Raw genomic sequence first — 12,235 nt, 5'->3', positions numbered from 1 at the left:
ATGACAAAAATGACAAAAATGACAAAAATGACAAAAATGACAAAAATGACAAAAATGACAAAAATGACAAAAATGACAAAAATGACAAAAATGACAAAAATGACAAAAATGACAAAAATGACAAAAATGACAAAAATGACAAAAATGACAAAAATGACAAAAATGACAAAAATGACAAAAATGACAAAAATGACAAAAATGACAAAAATGACAAAAATGACAAAAATGACAAAAATGACAAAAATGACAAAAATGACAAAAATGACAAAAATGACAAAAATGACAAAAATGACAAAAATGACAAAAATGACAAAAATGACAAAAATGACAAAAATGACAAAAATGACAAAAATGACAAAAATGACAAAAATGACAAAAATGACAAAAATGACAAAAATGACAAAAATGACAAAAATGACAAAAATGACAAAAATGACAAAAATGACAAAAATGACAAAAATGACAAAAATGACAAAAATGACAAAAATGACAAAAATGACAAAAATGACAAAAATGACAAAAATGACAAAAATGACAAAAATGACAAAAATGACAAAAATGACAAAAATGACAAAAATGACAAAAATGACAAAAATGACAAAAATGACAAAAATGACAAAAATGACAAAAATGACAAAAATGACAAAAATGACAAAAATGACAAAAATGACAAAAATGACAAAAATGACAAAAATGACAAAAATGACAAAAATGACAAAAATGACAAAAATGACAAAAATGACAAAAATGACAAAAATGACAAAAATGACAAAAATGACAAAAATGACAAAAATGACAAAAATGACAAAAATGACAAAAATGACAAAAATGACATAAATGACAAAAATGACAAAAATGACAAAAATTACAAAAATGACAAAAATTACAAAAATGACAAAAAGTTAAAAACGACAAAAATGACAAATATGACAAAAATGACAAAAATGACAAAAATGACAAATATGACAAAAATTACAAAAATTACAAAAATAACATAAACGACAATTTTGCTTTTTGTATAGAAAAATAGTTTTAAAATGAACCAATTAAAAAAAAATCACCAAAATTTGCTTTTAAAAAAGCTCAAAACTGAGTTCATTCAATAAATAATCAGCATTTTACGTGGATAATTTGATATCCAAGCTTCCTTCCTAAAACCATCGACTTCTTCCCAAACAAAATTAGTCAACAAACCAGAATAGCTCAGATTTCCGGTTTTGCCAATCGCGCGCCTCAATATTGGCACCGATCATTATCAATGCGGCAGCATCGATAACTTTGTGGGGTTATTGGTAGGGTGCTGATTTCTCGTTGGTGTTTCTCGATTTTTAAACACCAAACCAAATGATCGCAATTTTGAAGGTAAACAGCATCCAAGCTCCCCTACAGCTGTTTTAACCCGCCAACCGCCCTCAGACCTCAGAGTTAATTTTAACGACACCATCGAATAACATTGGCTGGCTGGTGGACTGGTTGGCTGAGGCGACAAACAATATCCGCGAAATGTATATGTAATATGTATACGTTGAATCACCAATGTTTTAAAAACGACGACGGTAATTTGTGGAAACACCAGGGCGGAAGGCGGATCCGTTGATGGTTTGTGGTGGGTGAAATTTAACAGCAGTGGCAACCGGTGGGTAAATATGACACGATTTGAGCAAAAACGCTGTCAATATGTGGGATGAAGTAAAGACAATTAGCTAAAAACCATTCATGCTGCGGGTTTGCTGGCGGCAGCAAGCAGCTGGTGGGTGCCAGGGTTGAAGCTTTGGGTTTGTTAAAACTACTACCGAATGTAAAATTTAAAAAAAAATGTAATATTTGTAAGTCCAATCATATTGAGTATGACTTGCGCTTACGCTACCGATCTCAAATTTAAAAATGATTGGCCGAATGGATGCCAGGCCTATTTTTTACGCTACTGTGCATGAATGTTGCTTAGGCCGAAGATCTATTTGTTCTTGCCCGTCGCATGGATGATGGGGTTTTTGGGACCATTGATGATTATGCCTAAGTTAAATTTAGCCTAGCGATAGACACTCATGTCCATTCAAACTACCATCCTTACGGCTTTGCGTCCTTTCCACCTTGCGTTCTTTCGACCTTGCGTCTTTTTGACCTTGCCTTCTTTCGATTTGGTCCTATTTTGATCTTGCCATTTTTCGATCTTGCCCTTTTTCAATCTTGCCTCCTTTCCACCTTGCGTCTATTCAGCCTGGCCTCTTTTCGGCCTTGTCTTCTTTCGGCATTGCCTTCTTTCGGCCTTGCCTCCTTTCGGTCTTGCCTTTTTTTGGCCTTGCCTCCATTCGATCTCACCTCCTTTCGGTGTTACCTCTTTTCGGCTTTGGCTCCTTTCGGTCTTGTCTGCTTTCGACCTTGCCTCCTTTCGGTCTTGTCTGCTTTCGACCTTGCCTCCTTTCGGCGTTACCTCCTTTCGGCCTTGTCTTCTTTCGGCCTTGCCTCCTTTCACCCATGCCTCCTTTCGGCATTGCCTTCTTTCGGCCTTTCGTCCTATCTGCCCTGCCTCTTTTCGGCATTACCTTCTTTTGGCCTTGCTACTTTCCGGCCTTGTCACTTTTCGGTCTTACCTCCTTTCGGTCTTGCCTCCTTTCGGTCTTGCCTCCTTTCGGGCTTGTCTTCTTTCGGCCTTGCTTCCTTTCGGCCTTGCGTCCTTTCGGCCTTGCATCCTTTCGACTTTGCCTCTTTTTGGGCCTTGTTTCCTTTCGGCATTACATTCTTTCGGCCTTGCCTAATTTTAGCTTTGCCTTCTTTCGGCCTTGCCTACTTTCGGCCTTGCCTTTTTTCGGACTTACCTTCTTCCGGCCTTGCGTCCTTTTGGCTTTGGCTCCTTTTAGACTTGCTTCTTTTCGGATTTGCCCCCATTCGATCTTGCCTCCTTTCGATGTTACCTCCTTTCGGCCTTGCCTCCATTCCGCCTTGCGTCTTTTCAGCCTTGCATTCTTCCAGTCTTGTGTATTATCGGCCTTGCGTTCTTTTGTCCTTGCGTTCTTTTGTCCTGGCGTCCTTTCGGCTTGCGTCCTTTCGGCCTTGCGTCCTTACGGTCTTGCGTTCTTCCGGATTAGTGTCCGTTTAGCCGAGCAGTCCTCATAACCATTTAATCCAATTAGCCTAACGTTCATTCGGACTAACGTTCATTCGGACTAACGTTCATACTTGCTAAAGATTATTCGGATTCGACCTTCCGACCTATTGTCTACTCGGCCTAACATTGTTTAATGCGGACAGTTTTCAACTGGATAATCTCCGGCCTTATGACCCATTCGCCCTGATAACTCATCTAACTACCCTAACGCCCATCGGCAGAAAAGACTTCTGCCTAACGAATTTCAGCCGAATTACTAAGCCTACTAAGCTTCGGGTATGTGTATACCCGATGATAGCGAGCGCGACACTCTCTCGGTCGATAGGCCTTTCCGAGTTGATCATCTCTCTCCATCGTCCTTACTACACGCAAACACAACACCATGTTTATAATGTCTGCCAATTCGACATCTTAACCAGTGTACTACCTGAATTGGCGAGGAGACTGGTTTTGCGCAGTGCCTTGATGTGAAGACGCCTTCAACAGCTTTAGTTGGATTCCGGCATATATCTATAGGATATCGTTATTGCCAACTACAGTATATGACCAGTGAGGGACTGTAAGTGCCTCGGCAGGGGTCCCACAAGGAGCGATACTCGACTCGATATTGTGGAACATTGTTTACGACGAACTGCTGAGACTGCGTCTCCCCACGGGAATGAGACTTGTGGGATTAGACGACGACATGGTTCTTCTGGCATCGAGCCCATCAACCGGAGAGGTCCAGCTACTCGCCACAGTAGCGATTGAGAAGGTGGAAAGTTGGATGCGCTCCAAGAGCTTGCGTCTGGCTCACCACAAGACCGGGATGGTGCTGAACACCAATTTGATTTTAGCACTATGAGGGACGATTGCAGCTGGATTGTGCGCAATCGAATCCAAACATGCGATCTGAGAGTGATGATCGACGCCTACAATAGAGCAGCAATGGCGACAGCAGCCTCTCGAGGGCCATTTCGAACAACTCGGCAATCCGCTGCAGCAGAAGTGTCCTTGTCCATTTTGCGACTGATGAACCTGCGAGTCATCAGCGCATACTGAACAGTGTCCTCAGTAGCTGCTGATGTTGTGGCGGGAATCACGCCCATCTCGGTCTTGTAAGAGGGAGATATCATCTGTTACGAGCACAGGCACATGTCCGATGTGCGGAAACATACCTGGAGGGCCTCGACGTCAGCACTGGCAGCACCAGTGGGACAGCTCGGAACGCGGCCGGTGGACCCATCGCTTAATCCCGAACGTTGGATTTTGCATGGATCAAAAACATGGAGAGGTAGATTTCTGCTTGACGCAGTTCTTGACTGATCACGGATGTTTTATGCAGTACCACCATCGGTTTGGACACGTGACCTCGCCGTTTTGTTCAACCTGCGGTGCCATAGTTGAAACACATAGTTGAATCACATAGTGTTCAACTGTCCGAAGTTCGAAGGGGTACGCACTAACATGCTTGCCACCTGCGGACCAGACACGAAAGCTGACAAAATCGTGCGGAGGCTGTGAGAGGATGCCAACCCTTGGCGTATGGTCAGCGATGGGTTCACCCTGATCATGACGGCCCAGAGGAGTTGGAACCTGCACCACTCCGCAACCGGTGTAGGATGACTCCTTTGTAAGATTCTGATAAATCCCAGTAGGCTGAGCTTCTTTCCAAGGAACCATAGCAACCCACTACTACCCATTTTCCCCTCATTGTAACCATAGCAATCATTTAGTTACCATAGCTACCGCTAGCAATCGTCGAAGTAGCCTGCGTGTGAATCGCGGGAAATGCGTTCTCTTTCTCTACGAACCAGCGACCGGAACGCACGTACTTTCAATATAGTCGTAAAAGTGAAACATAAAAGTGGTCCTATCGAACCGGATACCGAGACGGTAATTATCAAATTATTACAAATCATATAATCTTAATGAGAATATTCAGAGATGCCTTAACACGAGAGTTTTGGCGAAATAATAATGCATTTAAGTTGATCAAAAAAAAAAAAAAAGAGATGCCTTAACATGAGGGTTTGGCGATACAACATTAAGATGCCTCAATGGTTTCTGAGGTGATAGATTATCGAGTGTGAAAAATTGATGATGCTTCACAAAGTGGTAGAAGCGATTGGAAAATCAAGATGCCTTTGCAACTTTGAAGGGCGATTCAAAATTTAAGATGAAGAGATGCTTCGAATGATGGTAGAAGCGATTCCATAAATTAGATGCCTTGTCACGGTTGCAGGGCGATTCGTAAATTAAGAAAATGGACTAGAGAATGAAATTCGGAGTGCCTAGCCAAAAAGCAAGTCCGAGTTTTGAAGAAGAACTAACAAGTGAAATTTGTATTGGCAGGAAATGGAAAACGAGCAACGTGAATCTCAATCTTCCAACGAAGAAGTGTTCTTGCCTAGCGAGGAAACCATCAGTCAGCCGGGAACGGTCTACATCATTCAAGATGGAGACCTTGAAAAGACGATGGGTGCCCGCAACCACGCGACCACCCGCATTTTGTCCATAGTGAATACTATCCATCACTATGAGGGAGACGTGAGCATGCTGAAAACCCGAAGAAGCATGCTGCAAGATACTTACAAAGCATACGACCAAGCTCAAAGTCGGTTGGAGCAATGGTCAACTGACGAATTCCAAAACAGGGAGGATACAGAATTCAAATACGTGACCGGCTTAGCTGAAATTGACAAAGCAATTGAAAGTAATAAGGCCGCTCAAAACTCCGGCCATGATTTGGTCCGGCTACCTACCGTCGATTTGCCGTTATTTTCAGGCCAAATCGAAGATTGGCTTGAGTGGAGCGACAAATTTAACAACTTAGTTCACCGACGAGCATCTCTCGCGGACGTTCAAAAATTTGAATACCTAAAACTGTCGCTGAGAGGCCCCGCGCTGAATATCATAGACTCGCTTCCAACGACTTCCGCCAACTATGTGGTGGCATATGAGCTACTGGAAGAACGATACAACAACACAAAGTTGCTGATTCAAAAACACATGAAGGACCTGTTCGAATTGGAACCAACACGAGAGGAATCTGCTAAATCGTTGAGAAACCTTTTCGACAAGGCAAGAAAACACTTGAGATCGCTACGCATCATGGGGCAACCAGTGGAAGCATGGAATGCGGTTCTTATCCACCTCATGGCCAATAAGTTGGATAACGCTACACGACGAGAGTGGGAATCAACTACTTCTGGAACAATTCCCCCGACATATGACAGTCTGGAAGCGTTCATTACCAAAAGATGTCAAATGTTGGAAGTTTTACCGAAAAAACGTCACGTCGTGTCAGAAACAACTACCTGCTACAAGAAACCCCGAATGGAACTGAAGGTGCTCACGTCGAACCAAGAAAAACGTAAAAATTGCCTTGTATGTGAAGAAGATCACTCCCTCAACAGATGCAACAAGTTTCTTTCGATGGGCCTGGACGCAAGAATCAAAACGATAAAACGACACGCCTTATGTTTCAACTGCCTGCGAAGCAACCACACCGCAGATACCTGCAGAAGTTCGGGGTGCCTCAAATGTGGACGCAAACATAACACAAGCATTCATCGTGAGCAAAGGGACTTTGGGAATCACCGTCAAATAGGTAATAAAAGTCGTTAATTGTAGCTGACAATTGTAATCTAACTTATATTATCTAATAAATACAGATCCATCTTCAAAATATTTATCTAAATCTTGGGAAACTTTACTGCCAACGGCTGTTATTCGAATTATGACAGAAGATAGAGGTTGGGTGACTGGAAGAGCTCTCCTGGATTCGGGGTCTCAAACGAATGTCATCTCAAAATCCTTCCTTGAATTCTTAGGAGTCAAACCAGAACGAACGTTTATTCAAATCGCTGGATTTGGACAACAAGCTCTACCGATAAAAGCAAAAACAGATATTTATATTGCCGCCCGACACAATGTTTACATGAAGAAAATTGCAGCATACGTTACAGAAACTATAACCGGACCGACCCCCCCGCGAAATATTGACATAGATGGTTGGAATTTGTCCAATTATTATCTGGCAGATCCAGAATTTTTCTTAAGTCGTCCTGTAGACATATTATTAGGAGTGTCAATTTTCTTTGATATTCTCAAAAAAGGTAACGACAAGATTCATCAAAATTTACCGTCAATTCAGAACACTTCGCTTGGCTGGGTTGTTGGCGGTACACTTAGCAAACTTGCACCCATGAAAAGCGACAACTACGACATTGAGAAAGTCTTACTGATCAAGCATCATAATTGGACAGAAGAAGAATTAGAATGTGAAAAGTTGTTCAAAGAAACTACTAAGCGAGGATCTAATGGGAGATTCATTGTTAGACTACCCTTAAAAGAGAATGTTAAGAAATTGGGTTCATCGAAGGAAACAGCCCTAAGCCAATTTTTGAAATTGGAAGTTCGATTCCTTAGAGACCCTAAACTCAAATTGGATTACTGTGCGTTTCTGAAGGAATACCTGGATATGGGCCATATGGAAGAAATAACTGATAGAGACATTGATCCTGCAAAACCCACGTTTTATTTCCCTCACCACCCAGTAATACGCCCGGAAAGCAGTACAACTAAACTACGTACAGTGTTCAATGGATCTGCTGTTACGTCAAGCGGAATGTCGTTAAATGACACTTTGATGATTGGTCCCAACATACAACAAGAACTTTTTTGTATATTGATAAGATTTCGATGTCCGAAGTTTGTATTAACAGCAGATATCAAAAAAATGTTTAGACAGGTCGAAATTGACAAAGCCGATAGACAGCTGCAGTTGATACATTGGAGATTCTCACCAGATGAACCGGTCAAAACATTCAGTTTAAAGACGGTGACTTATGGCACTAGTTCGGCACCATTCACTGCAGTTCGTTGCCTGCAACAATTAGCAGAAGAAAATAGAGAAAGTCATCCCGAAGCATCAAGGGTAAGATTTCGTAACTTGGAAGCATAAATAAACGCATTAAAAAATTTACTAATTTTCTAATTAGGTTATCATGGAGGACGTGTATATGGATGATCTTCTAACTGGACATAATGAACTTGATAAACTAAAACAGTTGCAGCGACAATTGATGCACATCTTGAGTACTGCTGGATTTGAATTGCATAAGTGGGGTTCGAATGAAAAGAGCCTTTTGCCCGGACAAAATGTGATCCCTGTCACTAAAATTTTAGGTCTACTTTGGGACTCTCACGCTGATAAGTTCAGTTTTAGTAACCAAGTGATCGACAATTTGACTGCTACGAAACGCCAGGTACTGTCTGAAATACAAAAGGTGTTTGACCCGTTAGGACTCCTCTCACCTATTATCATAAATGGAAAACTGCTAATGCAGGAATTATGGGAATCGAAATTAGATTGGGACCAACCACTTCCAAAGGAGTTGGAGGACAAATGGAACTGGTTTAAAAAACAGATATATGAAATCAATCACATTAGTATTCCGAGACATGTGCCATCGGCAGGGGTTTTAGTTGAGTTACATGGGTTCTCAGACGCTGCCAAACCGGGCTACGGAGCTGCAATTTACGTCAGAGTAGATAACGGAAATAACATTTTGTCTCATCTACTCTGCGCTAAGTCTAGAGTTTCACCAGCAAAATCTAAGCAGACGAATCAAGACGATACCATACCAAGAAAGGAATTAAGAGCCGCATCGTTACTGGCAGATCTGATGCACAAGATAAAGCAAACTATTTTGTTTCCGATTCAAGGTATTTATTATTGGACGGACTCAATGGTTACTTTGGACTGGATCAACAAACCAGCACATGCTTGGCCAACATTTATTGCGAACAGGGTAACATCAATACAGGAAAAAACAACTATTACGTGCTGGCATCATGTGAGATCAAAAGACAATCCTGCGGATCTCATCTCCAGAGGGGTGTCATCGAAAAAGTTAGCATCCAGTGCATTATGGTGGTCAGGTCCTGAGTTCCTGAAGGGAACAGGCGAATCATGGCTTCCAATGCCAAGAACACTTCTCGTAGACATCACGGCTCCTTCTGCAAAGGCGGAACCATCAAGCGAGACTTTTTTGTTGGAGAGGTTCTCGACTTACACTAAAACCCTGAGAATTACTGCATACTGTTTAAGGTTTGTCTACAACACCAAAAAACAGAATATTGTAAAACGTGTCGGAACTCTTGCTCTACAAGAATTGAGGGAGGCTGAAATCTTACTTATTCAATTTTCTCAAGAACGAGCATTCAAGCTGGAAAGAGAATTATTGCTTAACAATAAAGCTATCCCACGTTCAAGTCCCTTATTAACCTTAAACCCAGTCATTGATCGTGACGGCATCATTAGAGTTGGAGGGCGTATACAAGCTGCAAGAGTGACTTTCGACCAAAAACACCCAATAATTCTCCCAGCGAAATGTGTTCTATCAAAACAGATTGCCAAACTTTACCATCTCAAAAATCTGCATATTGGACCTCAAGGGCTTCTTTACTCCTTGAGAATGAAATATTGGCCTATTCATGGAAAAAATCTAGCTCGACAAGTTGTGCACCAATGCTTAACTTGCTTCAAAAACAAACCAATCGGAATAACTCAAGTCATGGGCCAGTTGCCAGCAGCTAGAATCAATGAAGCAAGAACTTTCAAAACTTGCGGTGTTGATTTTGGTGGACCGTTCACTATCAAGGAGAATTTGATAAGAACGAAGAAGTTCTTAAAGGTCTACGTTGCATTGTTCATCTGTTTCAGCACTAGAGCTGTTCATTTAGAACTAGTGAGTAGTCTTACTAGTGCTGCCTTCATTGCTGCTCTACGGAGATTCTTTGGGCAAAGGGGTCGAAGTTCCGTAATCTATTGCGATAATGCAACCAATTTTACAGGAGCTAGTCACGAAATCGCCAGGAACGCTAAGGAATTGGAATATCAGCTTGCTCCCGAAATAAGTATGTTTTGTTCGACAGAAGGAGTTGAGTTCAAATTTATACCCCCTCGGTCCCCAAATTTCGGGGGCATTTGGGAAGCTGGTATAAAGAGCGTAAAACATCACATAAAAAGAGTACTCGGATCATCGATCCCGACCTATGAAGAAATGTTGACTCTACTGAAACAAATTGAGGGCGTTCTGAATTCAAGACCAATCTCACCAATGTCCGCGGATCCCTCTGATCCAAATCCATTAACGCCAGGACATTTCCTTATAGGTGAACCTATAAGTAACCTACCGGAAATTGATCTATCATCTGCTAAGCCACATCAGCTAACCCGATTCGGAGAAGTTCAGAAAAGTCTACAGTTATTTTGGAAGCGTTGGAGAACTGAATACCTGAATAATCTACAGCAAAGAACAAAGCGGGGTGCAAAATCCAAAACTAATCTCAAGCAAGGTGATTTGTGTCTAATAAAAGAAGACAATTTGCCACCTTTAGAATGGATAACTGGTCGTGTTGTGCAAGTGTACCCAGGACCTGACGGTAACGTGAGAGTTGCTACACTTCGTACTGCAAAAGGGGAAGTAAAACGAGCGATTTCAAAACTATGCCCATTTCCTACAAACGAGCTTTAAAAATCAATTTATTCATGTAACGGTTTGACAAAAAATAATAAACGATGAAATTGATACATCCATAAAGAGATAATCTGAAACCAATGAGAAATTTACTTTCTAATGTTCTTTTACAGTTCTGGAATAGTGTTGGGAGGGGAGTATGTAAGATTCTGATAAATCCCAGTAGGCTGAGCTTCTTTCCAAGGAACCATAGCAACCCACTACTACCCATTTTCCCCTCATTGTAACCATAGCAATCATTTAGTTACCATAGCTACCGCTAGCAATCGTCGAAGTAGCCTGCGTGTGAATCGCGGGAAATGCGTTCTCTTTCTCTACGAACCAGCGACCGGAACGCACGTACTTTCAATATAGTCGTAAAAGTGAAACATCCTTCATCGGGGAGCATCTGAGTAGTGTTTGTCTGAACCTAGTACTTAGTAAAGCACACAAAGATAAGACTTTACCTTCTACGTATGCCGAGCTACGTGGTACGTCGCGTGAGTGTAGGATACCTCCACCGTTACCGTCGCGGAGTATCCGAGTAGAACGCGTCCTCTGCGACGGAGGCTGCGGGGATTAGATTTAACCTTCTTCGCAGTCGAACTCATAGGGGGAAGAGTATTCACGCCGTGGAATACTCTCGGGTAGAGTCGGCGGGTGAGTCACTCGAGTCGATGTAGGATGACGTCTTCGCCGGGCGCCGGGAATCATACAAATAGTTTCGTATCTGTGACAGGCGCGTGTCCAGGATAAGCTGCTCTCGATTCGGCACACGGACGAGCAAAGAGAAGAGGGCCTCAAGCCAAACCAAGCGGAGCCGCGATGTTGAGTCTTTAGAGCAGAGGTCATTGGTCTCTAGCAGTGGTCTCGAACAGAGGCGTGGGAACCAAGCGAACCTTGAGTTACGAGTAAAGGCCGAACCTCGAGCGTCAGAGGACCGGTCCTTAGTCTTGAATCCTAACAAGAGGCAGGGTATATATGCTGGAGTTTTGACTTGAAATTGAGTAAGCCGATGAGCGCTTAAGCGTGGACTTGGTCTCTCATCACGGGTACAGCCTTCGTTGCTGGTCCGGTTGGGAATTATGGTCAGCGGCCCCAGGTGGACTTCATGGCGTAGGGGTACATAGTATCTAGAGTCGACCATTTGCACCCATGGACCCAGAGTAGCATACTGGGGATACGCGGTGTCTCACAGTGCTTTGCAATGCAATCCGTAAAAAGAATTTAGCACCTGGGTGATCAACTAATAAAAAAAAACCTACTCAGATGGTGCACTGGGTAAGATATCGAACTGGCAAGCCATAATGAAAGTTCCAATCAAAGGTTCGAGTTAGTCGAGCTGGAAGTTCCGACTGAATTTGAATTGCGAAAGGATTTCCAATTTCCATTCAAAGGCTCCAGTTTTCCACTCGAGATAAGAGTTCTGATTGCGATGGGAGTTACAATATATGTGAGTGGGATTCGAAAATTCTATTTACGGCTTGAAGGGCTCTACATTTTTACTTTGGTCACAATAAATTATTTACTGGAAAAATAAATATTACAAATTATTTCTGGCTCATTTTTGTTAACTGAGGAATCTCTTATTGAGTTAGCCCAATTTGTGGTCTAAGTAATC

The 12,235-nt window shown here is 42.1% G+C and overlaps 2 protein-coding genes across 12 annotated transcripts in view; one reads left to right on the top strand and one right to left on the bottom strand.

The window, feature by feature from the left end:
- Nucleotides 1–12,235, bottom strand: part of LOC129747911 (uncharacterized) — a 212,017-nt gene that overhangs the window by 162,706 nt on the left and 37,076 nt on the right. The gene's annotated exons all lie outside the window — the stretch shown is intronic.
- Nucleotides 5,166–10,969, top strand: LOC129747910 (uncharacterized). Of its 2 annotated transcripts, XM_055742314.1 has the most exons (3): nucleotides 5,166–6,698; nucleotides 6,763–8,027; nucleotides 8,092–10,969. In XM_055742314.1, the coding sequence occupies exons 1-3, from the start codon at nucleotides 5,444–5,446 to the stop codon at nucleotides 10,630–10,632; spliced, it is 5,061 nt and encodes a 1,686-aa protein (XP_055598289.1). In that variant the 5' UTR covers nucleotides 5,166–5,443; the 3' UTR covers nucleotides 10,633–10,969. The 2 variants fall into 2 exon arrangements, with proteins under 2 accessions (XP_055598289.1, XP_055598290.1); XM_055742315.1 differs by having other exon boundaries at nucleotides 6,763–8,220.

Source organism: Uranotaenia lowii, chromosome 2, assembly GCF_029784155.1.
Source record: "Uranotaenia lowii strain MFRU-FL chromosome 2, ASM2978415v1, whole genome shotgun sequence".
NCBI lineage: Eukaryota > Metazoa > Arthropoda > Insecta > Diptera > Culicidae > Uranotaenia > Uranotaenia lowii.
This window is presented reverse-complemented; position numbering and strand designations above follow the sequence as displayed.

What these genes read in the sequence shown, in the direction of transcription:
- LOC129747910 (XM_055742314.1), top strand. Translation starts at nt 5,444, where the DNA reads ATGGAAAACGAGCAACGTGAATCTCAATCTTCCAACGAAGAAGTGTTC. An exon ending in TGGGAATCACCGTCAAATAG is followed by an intron (nt 6,699 to 6,762) that starts GTAATAAAAGTC and finishes TAATAAATACAG; the next exon opens with ATCCATCTTCAAAATATTTA. An exon ending in GTCATCCCGAAGCATCAAGG is followed by an intron (nt 8,028 to 8,091) that starts GTAAGATTTCGT and finishes TTTTCTAATTAG; the next exon opens with GTTATCATGGAGGACGTGTA.